Source organism: Poecilia latipinna, unplaced genomic scaffold, assembly GCF_001443285.1.
Source record: "Poecilia latipinna isolate Pla-1442-1.1 unplaced genomic scaffold, P_latipinna-1.0 Scaffold1619, whole genome shotgun sequence".
NCBI classification, from domain to species: Eukaryota; Metazoa; Chordata; class Actinopteri; order Cyprinodontiformes; family Poeciliidae; genus Poecilia; species Poecilia latipinna.
The window spans coordinates 48,426-70,305 of record NW_015114235.1 but is presented as its reverse complement, the minus strand read 5'-3'; the positions used below and the strand labels follow the sequence as shown (position 1 = coordinate 70,305).

Below are 21,880 nucleotides of genomic sequence, written 5' to 3'. Positions count from 1 at the left end.
GGCTTGTTTGTGTACCCTCGAAAAGTGTGAGGACGTCCGCAAGGCTCTGCTTTCAACCGCTGCCCTTGCAACCACAGCCCCGAAGTGCAAGAGCAAATATACTTGATGGATTTTGTTGAAATTAGATTTTTTTTATTTTTAAAGTGTTGTGGTGGGAAAATAAACTCTGCTGTTTTCTTGTGCTAATTGTCCTAGTCCTACTAAAGCAAAAACACAATGCTCAGCTGGTTTCATAAGTTGCTTTGAGTCATACCGCCATTTTTTTATGGATATTTTCAAGCGGTATCATAACATTCAAACATAAAATTAAAGAGCGCTAACTTGTCTCCAAGGGCGATGCATCTTTGTGGCATTTAGATGTGAGTACAATTAGGACAAGTGTGTTTTTTTATTTAAAAAAAAAAAAAAACATACCCTAATCGTGTTCAGAAAGTGTAATTTTAATTTTGTTTGGCATTTCATAGCAGACAACACCCCCTCCCCTCGCTGACTAATATTATCACGGTCCTGTAGCTTTTTTAGACGGCTCTATATTTGGGGCAGAGCTGATGGAGGGCATATGGACTTCAAAGATGTCAGAATTATCACTGTGTGGTGTAGAAGCAACACTTCAGGTTTAATTTTAACCTACTGGATTCAGCAGAGCCAAGTAGTAAGCTATTGCTCATAAACATTTTAGCGCTTCCGTTTGCATGCGTTCAGATTTCTGGCTCTTGTGTTGACTCCGTTTTTGAAGAGGTTCTTTTATTGGCTTGTTTTTTGTTTTTTGTTTTTAGTTTATTTTTCCGTAATATCCTTTTGCTTGCGATATCTGTTTTTATGGAAGAAAGTTTGAGCATTTCTAGAGGCAGATAAACTCTTCAGAGGCTTTTTTCTTTAGATAAACAGCTTCATTATGACACTTTTTGTTGTAGGAACAATAATTCAGTTGACCCTTCAAAAAATGAAATGAGAAAGCATTTTCTGGTTTGTCTTTTCCTATGCATCAGGTGAAATAAATGATTCTACCCCATTTTTTGGATGGAATAAAAAATAAAAATGCCTTTTCTACTCATTTTCTTGCAAATTAGTCACATTTTCTGCAGCTTTTCTATGGTTTCACTCCGTATATAGCCTCTCAGAAATATCATTTCTTGCTGCAGGCTTTCTGGAGTCATTATGTACATGTGTGAGGGACACTTATGCCTCCTTAGTACAAAAAAAGGTCAACAATAATAGCTACCTTCCCCCTTATCCAGCCTGACACTGATTGGATAGAAAAAGAAGTCATCTGCAGAGCTGCAACATTGCTAAATGCGTCTATGGCAGCATCATCTCTCTAGATGGCAGTGTGATTCTGGTATCTGGGATTTGTGGTATGCACTCCTTTCGCAAGTGCTGTCATGGCAAGACAGTTTGATCATTTAGATTAAAAAATATATGTATATATTTCTCATCTAATTGGAACATTAATTTATTTTACAGGAAAATTAATAAATGTCACTTTCCTTTGCTGAGCAGATCTGTTTTGTTTACTGTAGCAAATGTACTTGCTTTGAGTTTGAGGAATTATATTTATTATAGGTGTTTTTTGACAGAGGTGGCTCATTGTGTGCAGTCTCTAAATAATTTGCTTTACAACACTGCATGCAGAAATAAGTGCACAAAAGAGGCTTCTTGTTTTTCTTGCAGTGGTTGCATTTCATGCACAAAGTACTAAAACACGAGCCTTTAGTGCCCTCTTCTGGTGCTTGTTGTTATAACGCAGAAGTCCAGACGCAATCGCTATTTAAACAGTGTTGCTTGTTTGACACCAGAGATTTTTACAGTGGCGCATAAATTCCTCCTCCGTCAATTATAGATTAGATGAGGCAGTGTGTTGGAAAAGTACCGTAATCATGAATTTATTTGTTCTCGCATTGCAACTTTAATGTGTTTTGACGTGGGATCGTACGCGATGGTACAACGCAAAGCAGAATGAAATGGAAAACAAAATAAATATCTGGAAAGATTACATTTGTGAACAGAGATCCACAGCTCAGGAGGAGAATCTGCTGGCATGGCAACTATTAGTTCAAGAAATCTGTTAAAAAAAAAAAAAAACCTGGTGTTGAAAACTAACACCGCTCATCATCATCATCATCATCATCATCATCATCATCACAAATATAGTGGATGAAGCATCATGCTGTGCAGACGCTTTTTTTCAGGAGGGACATGGAAGGTGAATGAAGCAAAGTCAACAAACAGACGTAAATCTAAATAATAATCTGCTGCCGAACATGACTATTGATACACACAGATGTTCTCCATCCACTTTCACAATCTTTGAGCTATTTTTGAAAGAAGAATGGACAAACATTTCCAGTCTGTAGATGAGATGTAGACACCTACCGATTTCTAGCTTTTAATTGCATTTAAAGTTGATTATACAAGGTGTTGGCTGAGGGGGCCTGAATACAAACATGGACCACACTTTCTCAGATTTAAAACAATGGATCCTTTTCTCTCCTCTCATAATTACACCATAATTTATGTTGGTCTGTATCAATAAAAAGCCCAGTAAAACACATTGAGGTTTATTTTTCCAACATGAAAAAATAAGGAAAAAAGGTTTCAGGGGTATGAACGTATCTGCGAAATTAAAGCTACCAGAGCTGTTCTCCGGCGTTTGGTGACAGCGGCCAGCAACTCGTGTCCAAACTGGCAAACTGAATTCAGTTCACCACTGGTTCTAGCCAAACATAACCCAGTGAAATGCCACCAAATAACCTTCTCAGATTGTCTAACAACATAATGTCTCTCGTGTGGAATAATATTTTCATTTCTGTCTGGATTAAGAAGAACTCTCCCAGGAACCCGCGACCTGCGTGACCCCTGATGCATGCATGTGCCATGTGGGTGTGGGATCCACAGTTTACTGCTCCAGGCCTGAGCAAATAGTGCAGTAATTCCAGGCATTGCTCTGAACGGTGGAGGAAGGAAATGTCTGTAATCAGGGTAACCTCACGGTTTCCCATAGAATAGTCAGGAAGTAAATGAGTTCCAGGGAGATGGCATTAGATGAATTGAGGGTGAAAAAAAATGCCATCCATTAAGGTGTCATGTAATATTTATGTGAACAATCTAGCGAGAAAAGATTGCTGTGTTTTGCTTTGGAAAACTTTATCTTTTACTTTACTTTTTCATTGCCTTCAGCGTACTGGGTGTGACAGACATTGTACGTCTGAAACCAGCGGTGCACACGTTCTGATTCTGGCATTTATAGAGTGCCTAATGCCTCCCTGTAGTCTGGACTATGTTCTTACGGGCTGTTCTTCTGTCAGTCTCTCTCTTGAGGATGAAGCTGGTGCTACACTGTTATTCTTACCTGTTATTCCGATGAACAAATATTGTTCCTGATCTTTTTCTGGGGACAAAATCTAGTAGAAAAAAAAATGGTTTGCATACCATTTGGTAGTGTTGATGGAGAGTTCAGGAGAAAAAAAAATAGGCAAAAAAAAGAGATCTTGGGAAAAGTCCAAGGTTTGTGCTCCAGTGTGTTTAAACACATGCTAAGGAGTATGACTGCAGACACGAACACAGCAAGTTACAATATGAAGTGACTTGGAATTTGATAGATTGTTATTTAAAATCAAAGCCAGATTTTTTTTTTCTAGTTTATAAGTGAGAGATACCTTCACCTTTTTAAAATATATATATATATATATATATTAACTCTTACTGGAGGGTAAATTTAGGGTTATAAAACTTTTTTTTTTCCATTTTGTTGCCCTGATAAAATAAAGGTAAAGTGTAATTGGTTTTCTTAAAGGAATTTTTTGAAAATGTTTTAGAAAGTATATCCCCATGTCTTCACTCAAATGTGAAAGAATTCATATTTTGCCATCCTGCCTCTTTGTAAGTCAGATGTAATAGAAGGTCATTTTCAAAAAATGTTTTCTTGAACCATCTAAGAATTTTTTTTAACAATTTTTAATTAGTCATCACAGCCAATTTAAGTTTCTGTTTATCTAATTCTACTCAAAAAGATTATGTGAAATTAAACCATTATTATTATTTTAGTTATTTATTTATTTTTGCTTAATTATGAGAAATGAAAAGTTTAATCTCTTGAATTTTCATTTTGTCAATAAATTGTGTTGATAATATGACATACTGGACATCATTTATTCCAAAAGTAAATTTCTTTCTGTGTCAGACCACTGTCAGAGGATTGTTTTGCTGTGGCTGTTTATTTGGTCAGCTGACGTATTAATCACTCAGTGATATAAAACGTCTTCAAGTCCATTTTAAATGACCTCTCTTGTCACTTTATTGTCTCTTAAGTCACAGTTGAATCCGATTCAATTCAGCTGAATCTGTATATCTTTGAAAATACACGTACCAGTGTTAAATGTTGTCATTTCTAAAAGATGCTGCAACTCTCAGATCCTCTGTCAGCTCATTGCTATTTAAGTGTCTCTAGTTCATTCATAGGACATTGCAGCCCTGTGAATGAACTGTAATCCAATCCTGGCTGCTTTTGGGGAAGCTTTTGTCTTCACATCATGCTGCTCTCATATTTCAAGGAATCACAGAGACAACAGAGACCACAGAGACCCGGTCTGGCTCCCACAACAACACCACGAGTTACAGCATACCGGTGAGCAAACAACGAGTTATTTTTATCTATGCTTGGCCCCCAACTTATCCCCTGCCAAGCACACTTCTGACTGGGTTGAATGAAGAGAACAAGAGGAGAGTTTATGTAATGTGAAGCAACTCTGAGTCGTAGTCGCTAGAAGGATAATTGCACTAATGGGAAAGTCACGGTTGTTGAAATCAGGGAATGTTGGAGGGGAAGTGTGACGAAGCAGCACACCCTTCGGTGCTGTGTTGACTTTTTTTTTTTCATTTTTTTTTTCATGATGTTAAGATTATGGAGATACTGTTCAAACCCAAGACCCAGACATTTTTTTTTTTTTACCCTCATCTAAAAGTCCACTTTGGCTAATGGCTGTACATTCATCTATTTTTAGCCTCTGAATATATGCCTGCCGTGAAGAGTGGAGTTAATGTGGTGTGCTTTTCTTTTCTTATAAAGGAGGAACTATTTATATCTGGCACTTAAATATTGTTAGCCTGATTATTTGCAGTGTTGCACATAATTCTTTCAACAGATTTAAATTGTTCTGTTCCAGTCCAGTCAACTAATATTAAGCTGTGTTCCAGTTAGTGTTCAAACCTCTTGAACTTTTTTATATTTGGTTTCAACCACAAACTTTTTATTCAGATTTTGTGTAACCGTACAACACAAAGTAACACACAAATGTGAACTAGATGAAAAATAAAAGAAAGTTTTTTCTTTTTTTTTTTCAACAAAGACAATCTAAACACGGTGCACAGCATATGTTTTAAACCTCCTTTATTATTATTTCCCTAAATAAAATCCAGTCCACCCTTTGAAAGTGACCTATTTCTACAAATAATCTCCATCTCAGTGTAAATTATTCTCAGCGTGAATACAACCTGTTCTATCTAGGCCTGGGACGTTATTGTTAAAAATTAAGTTCGAAAAACTCTGTACTTTTCTTTTTGTTAAATCAACGGAGAAACTTATTTGTCTTCTTAAATTAACTTTCATGTCACTCAATGACGTCTATTCAGATATATTGTTGTCTTCCGATTCATAAGGTGTACTCTACTTTGTGTTGGTATGTGAATCCTGAAAATATACATGGCAGCTAGTGCTTCCATATTCTACTTCAGTTTATTTACACCAATGGCAGATTTGATCATAACTGTCGTAGCTGTTTAATCATGCTGTGTGTCACCAACGTCCCATACTGGACCGATTGGAAGTCCAGTGAAACACTGATCTCTGTGCTTTTTTTACAAAATACAGGCAGATAAATAAAAGAATGAACCAGCACCAAAAGGAATATCATTACTGAGAAAGAGAGAGAAAAAGAGAGAGAACATGCAAAACAAGCAAAAAGCCCCAGTCGACAAGAACCTTCCTGCTCTAATTTGCTGGCAGCATCCATACTCGCCTCTGCTCAAACTTTGGATGGAATCTAAGTGATGATCATGTCACTGTTGTAATCTTTGAGAGGAAAGTGTGAACTTTAATCAAATACAGAGTCTCTCTGCAGCATCTGTCTGAACTCCTTGGGAATACTGTACAACATGCTCTGTTTTTTTTTTGTTTTTTTGTTTTTTTTTGTATAGTCTTGATGTGGCCAAAGCTCAGCTGTTTTTAGCCCCTTGTGGCTGCTGCTTGTAGCACAGCTTCAAAGGAAAACTGGAAGCCTACAGGGATTTCCCTCTGGCTTTCCCACCATCTGCACCGGCCTGCGTGGAATTTGATGCAAGCGGGTGCCTTGGAACCTCAAACATCGTTCATTATGTGTGTGTATATAAAGGCTGCTGCTCGGGGTTTCAGTCAGCAATGCCAATGTTTCAACTTGTGTTTGCAATGATCAGGTATAATATGAGCTGTGTCTCTTTGAGAACCATCTACTTTAATGTGTGTGTTTGTGTGTTATGCAAGAAGTTGTGCATAGCGGCATCTTGGCTACCTGTAATGTGTGTCTTTTCCTGGCCTTCAAGAGATTGGTCTTGAAAGCTATTTCAAGTCAGCAAAGAATCTGACATGCTGTGTTTTGTAGGAAAAGATATGTGGGCTGAAAATTGGGTCAGATAGATGAGTCTGCTGTTAATTTCCACCTGATCTGACTATGGGCCCATCTGCAGACCATGACAAGACGAAAGCCTTTCTTCTAAAGCCTTCAAAGTCCTTTATTGCATTTAACATTTTTGTCACATCAAGGTTTACTTCACTGAGTCTGTATTCAAAGCAAAAAAGCAAGAAAATATGTTTTTTTTTCTGTTTAAGACAGTGTTTATTTTCAAGCAGTCTAGATCAGGTTGTTCAGATCTCACGCAATGGTGATTGTGCTGCAGTTGATTTTTGTTACAGCAGCAGAACTACATGGCTGCTCTCTGACATCAGCGCTAAAGATAACCTCAGCCGAAAGTTTTCTCATGCACATTTTTTATTCGTCAGTATGCCATGGAAATTTGCTATTTATATCATTTGAAAAGATGTTGTTTTTTCAGAGTGTAATAAACAAGTTTTGCTCAATTTTAGGGCTTTTACTGTGTACAATGTTATTAACCTGGATTAATAAAAATACTAAGAGAAACATGCATTGGGTCATGAAACAGGGGCGACTATATAAAAAGATTTTAGGTGAGTTTGGTTGTATCCTAACAAGTCGAAGCCTTTCTTAAGTGAGCAATGTTTAATATCTGGATAGCATGGAGCTAAGTGATGCTTCAAATGCTCAACAAATGAAGGAAACGGAGGACGCTGAAGCGCATCAAGCTAAAGATGCAGGGAGCCCAAAATGAAGTTGACTGGATGATCAGATAACATCAGCAAATACAAAATCAATCAAAGTAGTTTTGTGTGTCTGTTTGAAAAATGTTTGAATTCCAATAATCTAGTGTAACATCTTACAAGAAAAAAAAACAAAAAACATTTATTTCATGTTCATTTTTGGGTGAAAACTAAAATGTATCATTGTTCTTTCAAAATATGATTGATAAAAAAAATGTAATCATCAAACAAAAGGATATGTAAACATATAAGCTTACAGCTCTGAGGACATATAGTACGGGGCATATGTACCTCTTTTAACTGATTTAGCTAGGAGAGAGCGTTTAACCCAATATGACGAAGCAAAATAATGTAAGCGAGAACATCAGGTTAATGTTCTCGCTTAATGTTAGCAAAGGTCAAGCTAGCGGTGTGCCACAGCCGTAACTCCAGTGAGGAGAATGTAAAGTCAGTGGCAGCAGTACTTCGGTATAATGCGTAACTGGAGAGTGGTAGTAGAAAGTAGCAGAGAACCAGTATATCAGTATATCCTTTAACAGTGCAACCCTTTACATGACTGTAGAGATAGCTCAGGATAACCTTAGCCTCTCTCCCTACGAGCTTCACCACAAAGGAAAGTTTCAAGGAAAGTTCATATTCTCACATAACCACATTGCAAATTTATAATTATGGTTAAAATGTTTTTCCTTCTTTTTTTTTTTTTTTTTTTTTACAGTTCTACCTTCAACCTGCTTGGTAGGTTAAAAATACAGTTGTTTTTGAATTCTTTGCTTATTGGTTCCATCTGTTACAATGATTGCATGTTATACATTGAACCTTGATGGAAAGAAAACAACCAACATCAAGTTTTGATGATGAAAGTGAAATCAGCCAAACATTCCAGTTTGGGTAAAGGTGCATCGTTCCAAGAGTGTTTTCATGAACTAAGCTGGTGCATAAACAAAGTTTTAAAAGATATGATGCTGTACTTGGCACTCGGTGAAATCCAAACACTCCAGCGGATAAACAGTTTGTTGCAGAGTTTCGCAGCACAACTCGGCATCGTAAATCAAATTCAAGATGGCAGCCAGAAACCCCGAAACTCAATCTTCTTTAAATGAGTATTTATGAAACCATATGTCAGTGAAAATATGTGGCTGATAGGAAGCGCATAAGATAAGTATCTTAGTCATTAAGTTAAGATTACAGTACCTGTCAGTCATGAAAATGTGTATGTTTGAAAGATTTTGAGCTGTGGGTAATTTATCAAAAAGATGAACTTGACCGATCATCACCTGCTCATAAAATCAAGTTTGGATAATTGTGTTGACTGATTATCAACACCTCAGTCAATATATCCAATCGAAATTATGACCTGCGTAGAATATTATTTCTTTAGATGATAGATGTTTTCTGCTGCTCCAGACTAGTGTAAAGACTTTTGGAGCACAGAAAGAAGATAGGAACTGTGACCTTGTGACAAAGTATTCCGATGGTTTGTTTTGCTTCTTTGGCTTGTCCACTCATGAATATGGAGCTCAGGAGGCTTGTTCGTAATAAGTGAAATACTGGAGATGTTTTTCCACAGTTCAAACCCTCTCCCACTGCTCTCCCATATTTTTCAGACTCGCTGTTCACCATTATTAAGTCCCAGTGGTGGGCTGTCACAACATCTTGCCTGTCCCAATCTGCTTTTCCTCCATCAACTCCAATATTCCCCCACTTCCCACACAGTTTGACATGCATACTTCTCAATTTACAAAAGAAAATTATTAATGCCAAACACAGCAGCCTGGTCTTCCCAGCATGCACTTCTTCAGGCACTTCTCTTGAAGCAGCTGGAGTATGGAGGACTGTGAGCATCATATGTGTCTGCAGATTCACTTTATATATATGTATATATGTCATCCAGTTGAGTTTGTCTCAAACCACCTGAAGAGTATTTTGTCTTATGATATAATATTAGCATAAAGTGATTTGGATTGAATCTATCAAGGTTGAAACATGAAATTAGTTGATTTGTCATTTCTTTTGCTCATCAGTTTGTCTTTCTTTTGAAATCTTTTATGTTCTATTGTTAAATTTCCAGATGAGCAGACTTTTAACTTTTCTATTCAACAACAACCTAAGTATAAAACTGCATTTGCTGTAAATGTTTTTGTCTAAATTAATTCCTCTTCCAATCAACAAACACCATTGGATATATTTGAGTAAGTATAGCTATTGCTGTTTATAACTGTGCTTGTGGCAAGATAAATTTTGGTTCTTCAAAATAATTCACCTTTCCGCAATGTCGTTATTTATACCACAGTGGAAAAGAAATGCACGGATTAAAAGACTAAAATATTTGTAGAAACTCTTATCAATTCAAAACTGAATTAGAATTTTAGGTATTTATTTTAATCGGTTGCTAGAGTAACGATAACTACAGACTGGTATGATTTTGTTTAAAAATCCATTTGGTTTGTTTTCTTGCACTAAACATTTTCAAGAGTCGGATATCTCTCTCGTCTCTCTTTGAGGGCTTAAAAAAAAACAAAAAACGTTCCAGTTTCTGTTAGTTATCCATAAACTGTTTTTGTCCCCTGCAAAGAGAACTTCCTGAAACAGTAATCACTACCTCATCCCATTAATGATTAAAAAAGTTGCTTTGCTTTTCCTGTAGACGCTCAGCGAGGATAGACCAACCTGACCAAGTAAGGGTTAACTCACGCAGCCCTGTGTTCCCTCCTCCTCACGTCGACTCCGCGCTCACGCACTCTTACACAGACAGACACAAACTTTCCCCGCTGAGGCCAGCAGAGAGACAGGAGAGTCACCGAACCACATGTTGCTCTCTCGGAGCGTTGTCTTCTCTCCTTCTCCGTAACTACTGCTGGATCTGCTCTGGTCTCATCGCTCCATGGGACTCCAGAGCTGGCCACCAATCAGACCAGAACTGTCCTCCATGGCTTGCCTGGATGTGGAGAGCCCCTCCATTTGCAGGGGGAAATTCAAATCAGGTACGTTTTCTTCCTTATGTCATGTGCTTATATTTTATTCATTTAGTTTGACTTTGTTGTTGTTCTTGCTAGTGTAGTTAGGCGGGGTGTTATTTTCAGGTATTGCCCGTGTTAAAGTTGATGTGCCGACACAGAAAAGACAAATGTCACAAGTACACTCACACTGTGTGCTACTTACAAAGGAAGCGCAAATCCCAGATATGCGGCAGATCAAGATTCTGCTCGTCATTTGCATATTTCTAATCTTCCTTGTTGGCTGTTGACCTTGCTTAAAATTCAGCCTGGAGCAGCTAAACAAAACAGAGCAGACGTGTTGCTGATTTGATCTATTCAACATTTTTATCCCATTTCAACACCTGTGAAGTATTATCAGTAGCTTTTCAACCCCCATGCTGAGACGAATTTCACTGTTGTGACACGTTGAATAGGAATCTTTTTTTTTCCTACAAAGACATGAGGAAGATTTATACTTTCTAATTTAGTTATCATACAACATTTTCTCTTTCTGTGGGAGCAATCTTGTCTTCATATCATGTCAACAGGAAGCTTTTCTTTGCAGACTGCATTGTCACAAACTAAGCTAACCTGTTGTGATTTCTCACAGCCGTGAATGTTTACTTAGTTTCCACTGAAATTACATCGAACTATGAACTAATTTATGTATTTATAAGTTTAGAAGAATAAAAACAAGAACTAAACAGCTACATTCTTATTTCATCTAGGTGATGTTAAAACCTAAAATGCAGGGTAAGAATAGTTATGATAATTTATGGAGAATAAAATAAGACTAATGAGCCTTAGATCTAACCAGGTCAAAAAAATGAAAATCTCACAGCTAAATATTTTTAACAATGAATTAACAACTAATGAAAAAACGTATATAAATGATGAAGTGTTGAATTTGACTGGGGGAAAAAATGCTGAACCACTGAGTTCCTTTAAATCAGGGCTAAAACCCCCATTTGTTTGATATTACCTTTGATTAATAATAACTGGAACATTATTAATTGTTTGTATTCCAACGTTTCATTACTTTCCTTTATCATGTGTCACTGGTACTTTTAAAACTTGTGCTTTTTTTTACTTTACACAAAGTATTATTCATTTTTCACATACACATTTCAAGCCCTAAGCTTATTTTATCCAGCATAATGGACATGTACAGTATATGTTTAAAAAATACTGATCTCCTAGGACTAATCTCTTCACAGGTTATTGAACATAATAACATCTGAAGTGGAATAGAATCCTTAAAATCATTTTTGTAGCTGTTAATTAAGGATTTGTGATTATAAATCCCAGAATCTTTGCTAAAATAATACCATTCTGTTGTATTTACAACAACAAAATGAGTCATAAATGAGTGTCAAGTTGTTCATAAACTAAAATCCACCATTTCAGACAATTTTTTGTTTGTTTGTTTGTTTGTGTAGCATCATAAAAAAGGGGGAGGAGAGGGAGAGAAAGAAGAAGGGGATCAATTTAAAAAGAGACTGATGGGAGAACTCCAGCAGTGATTTGCTGAGAACAACACGAATCTGAGATTAGAGATTACATCAGCAGACAGGGATTTCAGCAGAGCCCCCCTCTCTGTGTTTCTTTATAACCTCTGTTTTTGCTTTACTGGTGAACAGGAGCCAGTTTTGCATCATGGAAGGGTTAGCCAGGGTTCATGCTCAACACAAGATGACACAATGAGGAGGACCCCGGGCAGGAGCCGTACCCTGGTGGTGATGCTCAAATTAAAGCCAGTGCTCTCCCATGGCGCTTGCAGGCGGCTTTTCATGCTATTGATATGCAGTTGTGTACAGTAATAAAACGGACTGCCTGTGGCGTTCCTTTTGAGTCACAAATATTGAGAGAAACTGATTTTGTTTCTGTTTGAATCTCCTGGATTCAAACCTCCCACCTCCCCCATTGGCCTGGGTTGGTAATAGAAAACACAACAGGCAGAGAAGGCACAGTTTGTTCTCTCTTCTGGAGATGATGTCCTGCTGGAAGAGGTGGGCACGGCCTTCCATCCTTTGCCTCAGCTCTCGTCACTCCCTTGCCCAGAAGTCGAAGTCGGCGAACATCCCCCTCGACTCTCCAGCAAACCGGCGATCCCACCCCCTCAACTGCCCCCAAAAAATGTCATGGTTCCCAGGCCTTGTTCTCACAGCTGCCCCGTTTATTTTTGCTTGAGTGAGTCACAGAGTCCTGTTCGGACCCGGCGTCTTTCCCAGGGGAGTTGAGTCGGTCCGCGTTGTGTGTGTTTGTGTGTGAGGGCGAACTGTTTCTCCCAGGCCACTGAGCAAATCCGGCTAAGCTGGGTTCGCTTCACTACAGCGATGACGATAAGGGCCACGGCCTCATGCATCACCGTCACCCCCTAGCCTTCTCGGCAAACTTTTTTTTTTTTTTCTTTTTTCCGTTCTTGTGTGTTGCTTCACTGGAAAAACAAGTCCACGCTTTCTTGTTTGTAAATGTTTAAACTACTACTGTTTACATTTTTTTGTACAACACAGAAGATGCATCCAGAAACTTCATGTAAGACTCAGGAACATCGCTCAACAAACCAGACTTCTTCTCAAATCTCGAATCAGGGAAACGGGGAAAACAGAATGTTATTCCTCTGTTTTAATTGTTTTTAATTGCGTCTTTGTCACATTTGCAGAACTCACTCAAACACTGGCTTTCTTTAGGAGAGCTCCAAGCTAACGGTGATACCCCCCGTAACTCAGACCATACAGGAACTGAACAGAATATCTGTGGTTATGAGCTTAGTTTGGTGTTTGGCTTCCAGGGAAGCAAAGTGATTGAGAAATAATAACCATTTCTGCTTTATTTAAAGTCCTCCAGGTTTCACAGATGGTTGTGAGATGAGTCAGATGAGTTGTTTCTGAACGGTAAATGTTTAACCTTTGCATTCTTCTGCAGTCCTTCAGCACTGTCTGCAGCAGAGGAGAACTCGGGAGCAGCTAGTGGAGCAAGGCATCATGCCGCGTGAGTAGTTTTTATAACGCTACCCCTTATCTGCTCCTGGTGAGTTAGTCTTATTGCACGGCATTAACAAAAGAACAAAAAAGTATCCAAAATTTAAAAAGCTATTCCAGATTTTGATATGGCAGTGCTTGCTATTTATTTCCAAGAAGTCCCAAAAATGATCTTATCTTAGCCTGCAGAACGGAAACTTGTTAAATGAGGCAACACTCAGTCATTTGCACATTACACTCTTTTCTAACCGAAAACTTGTAATAGAAAAGCAAATCTGAGTGACTTAACAGCACGTATTTGCATATCCCCTATGAAATGTGACAAGTTATCATTGTACTCATAAGACTTACTGATATCTGGCCCCGAAAGGACAGATTATTCTTTAACAGGATCTGTTCGTATGGCAGATGCTGAGACAGTGAAGCACCTGATATTTGGAGCATTAAGGCAGAATTATGGACGTCTCATCTTCTTAATGTCCTGCTCTGTTTGGAGGACCTTCACCTGCTCCTCTCTGACACAACAAACCCATATCAATTAGAAAATGGACCTCCTGCAGGGGTCATTTTCCTGGCACCAGCCCCCAAGCGTGTGTGATAATGGATGGATGGATAGCTATGTCTGTCAAGGCCTCTCAAAATGCCCTCACCATGAGAACTCAGACAATTCAAAGCCGCAAAAAATATGGTGGGAGAGTTTGTTTACAGTTTATGTAAATATCCAGTTTCAACTCCGAGTAGGGTTGGTTGATTTAATTAAGACTGATTTATTTTATTTTTTATTTTTTTGCACTTTAAAACACTTTAATAATGAAATGCAATCAAATGCTCTACATTTAAAAAGGTTCTCCATAACCTCTTATGAAGAATGGAAATCAGAGCAATAAGCAGGAACGTGCGTGCGTGCGTGCGTGCGTGCGTGCGTGTGTGTGTGACACACTCCTTGGAGCGTCCCTGATCCGTGTATCATTAAAGCAAACAATGGCGGTCATATCAGAGGTGACTGGTCAGTGACACAGTCCTCCTCTGAAGGAGGATGAGTTTATTCTGAGCGATCAAAGAGTAAAACTCCCTGCTCAGAGTAATCTCTTTGTTTGAGTCAGTAAAGCTGGTGCTTCCTGTTTTACTCCCATAAGCTCTTCCTTATTGAGGCCACGTTTGCAAAGAGCAGAAAAGACAAAAAACATAACTGTCAAGATGCCAGGAAAGGGATTATGAAACAGCTCTTTAAAATCAGCAAATTTTATCATGAACTTTATCATCTGCGTTAAAAAAAACCCCCCTGAAAAAACTGAGTTTCTGCTCTCAGTCAGAGTAACTTTAAACCCTAAAAACAACAAAACGTCCTTCCAGAGAAGTCCGTTTTCTCCCAAAAGGAGCATGTGCAACCCCTTTGGGGCTTGCTAACTAGCAAAGCAAATGCCTTTTCAGTTACAATCACGTAAGCACGTAAATAGTTTCATGTATTCTTATTTTTCCAGCTCTGAAAAGCCCAGTTGCCTTCCACAAACAGATTCACAGCCTACAGCGAGCCAGGGTGAGTCTCTAATGTGTTTTTAACTCCACCGCATAAATTTGTTCATCTGTGACTTTAATGATGTTCAAAAATTACTTATATAGACACATTTTTTCCTCTTTTTTTTTACCAGACTGGGACTTTTCTAAAGCATAAATTGAGCAGCAGACCGGATCGCTCCGAATTGGTCCGTATGCACATCCTAGAAGGTAACCCCTTTCCGTGTTGTTTCTGGGCGATGGTGTTTGGATTAGCAGAATGAGTAGGGCCGTTATTCATCTGTCTGCATTTATTACCGCTTGTTCAACAATCCTGCGATCATCCGAATGTTTTTGCTGCAGACTGAGCGTGCGAGAGGTCCAGCTGAGTCACAGTGACAAATCAGACTGAGTGACGACGGCCGGATCGTAGGTGAACATCCTCTTTTTGTTCCTCAGAAACACAGGCGGAGCCCTCCCTGCAGGCGACGCAGTTGAGACTGAAGAGGGCCAGACTGGCCAACGACCTCAACGAGAAAATCGCCCAGCGACCTGGACCCATGGAGCTGGTGGAGAAAAAGATCCTGCCTGTCGACTCTGGAGTCGAAGAAGTCATAAACAGTAAGCGTTCATTAGGATTACTCACACAGCGACGACCAAAACGTAAACTTAAGTGGGGATCGTTATCAGACAGACTTTCATCCACCTCTGTGGTCCAAGCTTAAAGAAAAAGCTCCATATTTATCCAACTGTCTATATAAATGCTGCGATGCTACAACTGTGTCCTTAAGTGGCTTTATTTCTTAAACCCTCTCTGGTGATCATACAGATTGTGAGGCGGATTACTCAGACACACCACATGTTCCAGATGTTTACAGCTTTGATGAGGACAGCAGTGATGCTTTATCACCACAGCAGGCCAACAGCCAACCATCTCCTTCCCAAACTTTACCCTCCCCTCGGGAGTCGAGGGAAACCGAGGTCTCTTATGCTTCCTCTGACTTCAGCCCTCCCCCACAGGTACAGAAATATCCTCAACTCTGTGATCAAACAAATTGTTGCCATGTCACAACTAGTGGACAAATCATCATAATTTACAACTCTTTCAACAAAGCAGTGGCGAAAGTGTTTCCAAGCTGACTCTGGATTTTTTTCTTTTTTTTTTTTTACATTTTCTCAACAAACACCAGTGTATTTTTTTTTTTTAGAATTTAATATTTGCCCCCAACATAACACGTAAGAATCTAATCAGAGGAGAAAAATGTGAACTTTAGCCTGCATGCACAATTTGTGATGTAAAACTAACATTGTGTGGTAAAACAATAGAAGGTGTCAGGCACTGTGACGTGGGGATGCTTTTCTTCAACGGGAACAGGAAGCATCTGCTTCTGAAACTCCAGTAAAAGGTTGTTTTTAAAAAAAAAAACGTGATGACTAGGGGACTGAATCTATTTACATGTCACGCTTTAAGATTTTTAATTCATTTTTAACCTTCCACTTCACAATGATGTCCTACTTTGTAAATGTCTATCACATAAATTTCACAAAAGATGAAGTACTCTGCAAAAACACAAAATGCAAGAAAAATTTATTAGTTCATCTGAAATGTAAAAATGTTAAAGGGATATAAATACTTTCAAAAAAAAAAACTGCAGATGAGAAAAAGAAAATGCAACTTTAATCAGACTTTAACTACTATTTGGACAAGTGGCGCATGTTTTTGTTTTTGGAGTGTTCATCAGGCTTGGTTTGGTTATTCTGGATAGTTAGCAGATGTTGCAGCTCATCTAATTCCTGATCTCTGCCTCTGCTTTTCCTCAGCTCTCCCCACCAGGCTGCTCTCAGTCAGCATCGGATGTCTCCACGTCAGAGAAGCCGAGTGGCCTGGAAGCTCACCAGCCTAACGCCGCTGTCATCCAAGGCATTTCGCCAGGCCAAGTTCTTGTGAAAGTAAGCCGACTTTCTCATGTTTCCTGTAAAAACAATTGTGTTTTGAAATTGGTTTTTATCTAGTTCAAAAATAGCTGTTATGTCACTGACCTCTGGTATACAGTCATGTGTTTCTTTGATTAACTGCCTGTGTCTGTTTTTTTTTGTTTTTTTTCTTGTTTCCTTTGGAAATGTAATGACGGATAATGTTAGAGCTTGGATTTTTATCTTACCGAGAGTCGCAGCAGTTTAGGGGCGGATAAATAATCAGCCGTCAAGTCAAACGCAGGTCAGAGAGCAACACATTTAACATGTTTTAGTTCTTTTGTTGTCTAAATCTGACAACGATAGGCTGGTCTTTCTCAATGAAACTGTAAAGTCAAAGTTAAAACTCGAAAGGAGGGATGGGAAAAGCGTGCATTTATCTAAATTCTCTTAGGCTGTGATCTCCAAGAAGAACCGACTTCCTTAGGAAATGAAAGGGGAGTAAATTTGACAAATTGAAGGCTGCATGCTGGCTTAGTTCATGCCAAGTATCTGGTTTCTTGTCTTCAATAAAACCTGCAGGCATGCCAGGACATTTTCATATACTTTCAGAGACAGAGTGTTGAAACGATACGTCATCTTTTTACTACCTGTTTTCTCATCCTGTATTGAGACGTCAGAGCAGTCTTCTATCTTAACACTAAAAGCTATAAAAAAATAAAAAAAATAAAAATAAAACAGTGTTCAGTCTAACTTTGCTGTGGCCACAGCAAACTCCGTTCCTCCTGAAATGGACTTGGATCACTCGCAGAGATTAAATATCCATCCGCATGCCGTTCTGCACCTTTGTCTGACCTGTCTTTGTGCGTTACACTCTGCAGCAAACTTTGGCGAAGCTAGCCACGGACAAAAGCCGCAGCAAAAAGAACAAAGAGCCCAAGCCGCGGGTGAAAAAACTCAAATATCATCAGTACATCCCCCCTGACCAGAAGCAGGAGGTCAGCGACGTGCCGATGGACTCCTCTTACGCCCGTCTCCTGCAGCAGCAGCAGCAGTTCCTCCAGCTCCAGATCCTAACCCAGCAGCAGCAGAAGTACAACTGCCAGGCCGTTGTACCTGTCACGCTGAAGTATGGCACCGCTCAGCAGTTCATTCTTTACACAAAAGTCGTCTGTCACACTTGACCGCAGCCGATCTTTGTCTCGTCGCATTCTGCGTGCCGTTTTCCCACAGAGAGACAACTGAAAAATGCCTTCTCTCCTTCCTTCCCACTCCCTTTGTTTCCCATTTTCGTTGCAGCATATCCACGGCTGAGATGCAGACCAGCTGCTCGGCTCTCGTGCTCAGAGGAAGCTCGCCGTCGACTCCTGTGCAGTTCCACCACACCGGCACGAAATCGGATCAGCTGCCAGCTAATATCGATGAGATGAAGGTGACGCTGCCTGGGCTCTGTCATACACGCCACAGAAAGCATTCAGGATCTAAAAGACGAACCGTTTTCTTAATTTGCAGGTTGCCGAGCTGAAGATGGAGCTGAAACTCAGATCGCTGCCTGTTTCCGGGACCAAGACGGATCTAATAGAGAGACTGAAGCTGCATCACGAGAGCACGAAGAGTCAGCGTGTTGCTGCCATGGAGTCAGGAGCTTCTGCAGCCAACTCGCAGGCTGAAAACGTTCATTTGACACCGCCTGTTTCCCTCATAGCTTCCAAAGTTTCCAAATTGGGAATTGAAGATAGTAATATGAAAGACATTCATGCAAAGTCAGTTTCAGAGAGTTTGTCTAATGCTGCCCTTTGCACAAGCCCCTTAAATGGACCTCCGTATGAAGAGGGCCCCGCAGACGCAACGTTCACCGAGAAGGACTCTGAAAAAGACAAGCGGCTGCACGAGAAGGAGCGTCAGATAGAGGAGCTAATGAGGAAGCTGGAGCAGGAGCAGAAGCTCGTCGAGGAGCTAAAGATGCAGCTGGAGGTGGAGAAAAGAAGCCAGCAGAGTGACTCTCCGCCTCATCCTAACTCGCTGCTGCCGATCCAGATAAAAGAGGAAAACGGGAATCTGTCAAACTGCTCTTTGTCCTGCAGCTCACCTGGTCAGCATGTGCAGATCAAACAGGAGGAGCCTTCAGATCACGTAACCAGCCCGAATCAGTTTGCCATCGGTCAGCGGACCAACACAAACGGTGAAAACCCGCAGCCTGCCCAGGTCCTCCTGCCCACATCCTCTCCTGGCTCAGCAGTCGCCGTCGAGCTCCCTGCCAACGGCGTTAAATTACACACCACTGTTAAGAGCACAGCTCCAGGCCGCATCCCGGCCTCTGGACATGAGCCACAGACACCGGCAGAACTGCAACAGCAATGCCTCACTCAAACCCCGCATCTGGCAAAGGTAAATGTGCGAGCACTCTGCCGGGTTCAGTCTGTCTTGTTCGTTCTTCCTTGGTCTTCTTAGTCTTTGTCATCACACTCTGCAGTGCGTTGTGGTTTTGAGACATGTTCCAGCTGGTGCCAACAATTCACACGTTGGGCTGCATAAATATAGAGGCATGTTTTCAGTTGTGCTGCCAATTAAACCGCAGGTCAAGTTACCAGTCATTTGTGTGCTGCAGTGGAAAAATGCAGTTTCCCCGTGCTTACAGCTGCAATCAGCTTCAACAGAGCACTGTAATCATTTTGGCTACGAGAATCGAATCATTTGGAAAATATGAGACCATCATGTCGGTGTAGATTGAACTCAGCAGTTTCACAAGTAAAATGAAAAAATGTTTTAGGTGAAAAAAGTTCTAGAAAGATAGTCCAAATCTTTTTTTTTTTAAGCTTTTTTTCACCTAAGCTAAAGGTTACTATTGTCTGTTTCTGCCACATAGACAATAGTAACTTGTTCAAAATTCACTTTTCAGACTCTGTTCATATCGGTACATTAATGCTAGGCTGTCTAATGTTTTCTGCAGACGTGGGGATTGGATGGCGAGGGGCAAAACGTACTCGGTGCGTTCCTGGTGTCTGGATGCGATCGTCCTCCCTCTCAGCAAGCTCCCCCAGAAGCACTCATAGGAAAGGTGAAATATATTCCCTGAGTCTTTGTGGTGTTTCCTACTGCAAGTTATTGTTTTACAGGTGTTTATGGATTTACTCGTATAACTTTACTAGCACTTAATGTGGGGTTTTGATATTCAACATTTTGCTGACTGCTATGGGTAGGAATATCTGATTAGCAGATTATAATTCTCCAAACCTGTTTCTGTATTGTCATTGTTTTTAAGAGATTTAGAAAAAATAAAAATAAAATACTTCGTCTGGTGAAATCTTTTGCTTAAAAGTTCAGATTTAGATTAATTTAACCCAAATGATGGTATGTAATTGTGCTTTTCCTTCAATGGTGCAGAAGGAAAGACATACCCGGGTTCCTTTTTGCATCACAGTCTAGTTCAATAGTTGTTTGTGACTTATTTTATCTACTGTTCCTGTTAAATAGCTGCTTTCTTATCTGCTGTCTTTTTATGCAGCAAACAACCTTCTCAAACCAGGCATCAAAGACTAAAGACCCACCTCGCTATGAGGATGCAGTAAAACAGACACGCAGCATATTAACAGCTGCTCAGGTGCGAATCAAATGCAAGTTCATCGCTTAAAACTGTTATTAAAAAATCATTCCTATATTAAATAACTGTATTTCTTTAAAGGGTCCCACTGCAGCGAGCCAGGAGATGGACGACCTGTTCGATGTGTTGATTGAAAGTGGAGGTGAGCGACGCTTTTAGCTACATTTTGGACGAGTTCAGCTTGGAAGATAAGCGAGGATTTCCTCTCACCGGTGTCGTTCTCTTGTTTTTTCAGAGATCTCCCCTCTCATCAGACGGGATCCTCCCAGCCTGGAAAAGCCTCTCCCTGTGACAGCTAGCGTTACCACCCTTCCCATCAACACGGTTCTGACCCGTCCTCCACCTTTGGTGCAGGTGGCCCAGCTGCCTGGAGCGCCGCTCGGCTCGACGGGAAACAACCTGGAAGCCCTTCTGGGGGACACGGAGGCTCAAAGACTGAAGCTGATGGAGGAGTTGAGCTCACCTTTGGTTGAGATGGAGATGAACTTCAGTGAAAGCCTGCCACCTACTGGCGTGAACCTGCAAAGCACTTCTGTGGACAGCATGGATTGGCTCGATCTCACCCTTTCTGTGCCTTCGGAGGGGATTAACCCTTTGGACATGTCGGTGCCCGACTTCCTGGACTCTCATGAACTGAACTTGAACTGGGATTGAGTGATTTTTAAAGGCAGTATGTGGACTTCATCCTTTTTAATACAAAAGTTAATGAACTTTAAAAGCTATAACTTTTTTTGTGGGGGGGGGGGGGGATGAAAAGGGTACCGACGCTTTAAAGATTTCCATCTCAAGTCACGCAGCTGACTTTTCTATATGTTTCACAACTTCTCTTTGTTCTGCAGCCTCAGTAAAGAATGCTGCAGTAAGAATTGTCTCAGCGCACATAGGAGTAAAGGAAAAATACACAAAGCCTGGTTGCAGATGGACAAGCACTGCATTTAGCCGCCGTGTTGTTTACTCCACCCTGTCTTGGAATGATTATCACTATCAAAACAGATTGTAAACACATAAGCCGCATGATCATGGTTTCTATGCAAGTCGAGAGGCATAAATCTGATATTTAACCAAAGTAGTGAAAGTTTGATCGGCTTGCAGAGAGCCAGAAACCCAGAACAACATCAACTCAAGTGTTTATTACTAAATACTCTGCAAACATCTCTTCGCCGACCCTGTAAGTCGACACACACGAATACGCTCTGCAATTTAAAGAAGCAGTCTCACACAAATCATCTGCCGGACAGCATTTAACATAATTTGCTGGTTTAAAATTGGTCAGACTGACTTTTAATCAGCTGGCTAGTTTTATGTTATTTAGTTTTATTATAAAAATAAAAAAAATTCAGCGGCATGTCATTATCAGAATAATGAGGCAGGCTTCTTCCATTAAAGTAGGAGTGGATTCCAGTAACATCTGCTGGCAACAGTGTGTGCTATTATAGGCAGCATTTGGTATGTGTGGATGTGTTGGATGAGGAAATGTTAGACATTCGTTTCTGTGGTATTTTAATTTGCTGTGTATCGACTCTCTGACTTCTGTGGAAGATATCTGGAA

General features: G+C 40.1%; 1 protein-coding gene and 1 long non-coding RNA gene across 2 annotated transcripts in view; both read left to right on the top strand.

Annotated features, from left to right (window-relative positions):
* LOC106964058 (uncharacterized) overlaps nucleotides 1-7,108 on the top strand; it is a 47,562-nt gene extending 40,454 nt beyond the window's left edge. Inside the window, exons 2-3 of the long non-coding RNA XR_001428313.1 lie at nucleotides 4,551-4,624; nucleotides 5,867-7,108. This is a non-coding gene — a long non-coding RNA (uncharacterized LOC106964058). The remainder of the gene's footprint in view (nucleotides 1-4,550; nucleotides 4,625-5,866) is intronic.
* Nucleotides 7,109-10,010: 2,902 nt separating this feature from the next.
* Nucleotides 10,011-21,073, top strand: mrtfbb (myocardin related transcription factor Bb). The gene is made up of 14 exons (XM_015059290.1): nucleotides 10,011-10,347; nucleotides 13,267-13,332; nucleotides 14,804-14,859; nucleotides 14,972-15,047; nucleotides 15,276-15,437; nucleotides 15,646-15,836; nucleotides 16,638-16,766; nucleotides 17,612-17,859; nucleotides 18,030-18,162; nucleotides 18,243-19,118; nucleotides 19,681-19,788; nucleotides 20,236-20,331; nucleotides 20,413-20,473; nucleotides 20,567-21,073. Exons 1-14 carry the CDS (start codon nucleotides 10,248-10,250, stop codon nucleotides 20,983-20,985), a joined length of 2,721 nt encoding a protein of 906 aa, XP_014914776.1. The 5' UTR covers nucleotides 10,011-10,247; the 3' UTR covers nucleotides 20,986-21,073.
* The last annotated feature ends 807 nt before the right edge of the window (nucleotides 21,074-21,880 follow it).

Bases quoted from the DNA above. Each gene is read 5' to 3' on its own strand.
- mrtfbb (XM_015059290.1), top strand. From the start codon at position 10,248: ATGGGACTCCAGAGCTGGCCACCAATCAGACCAGAACTGTCCTCCATG. The intron at 15,837-16,637 runs GTACAGAAATAT...GCTTTTCCTCAG, and splicing joins ACTTCAGCCCTCCCCCACAG to CTCTCCCCACCAGGCTGCTC. The intron at 19,789-20,235 runs GTGAAATATATT...CTTTTTATGCAG, and splicing joins CAGAAGCACTCATAGGAAAG to CAAACAACCTTCTCAAACCA.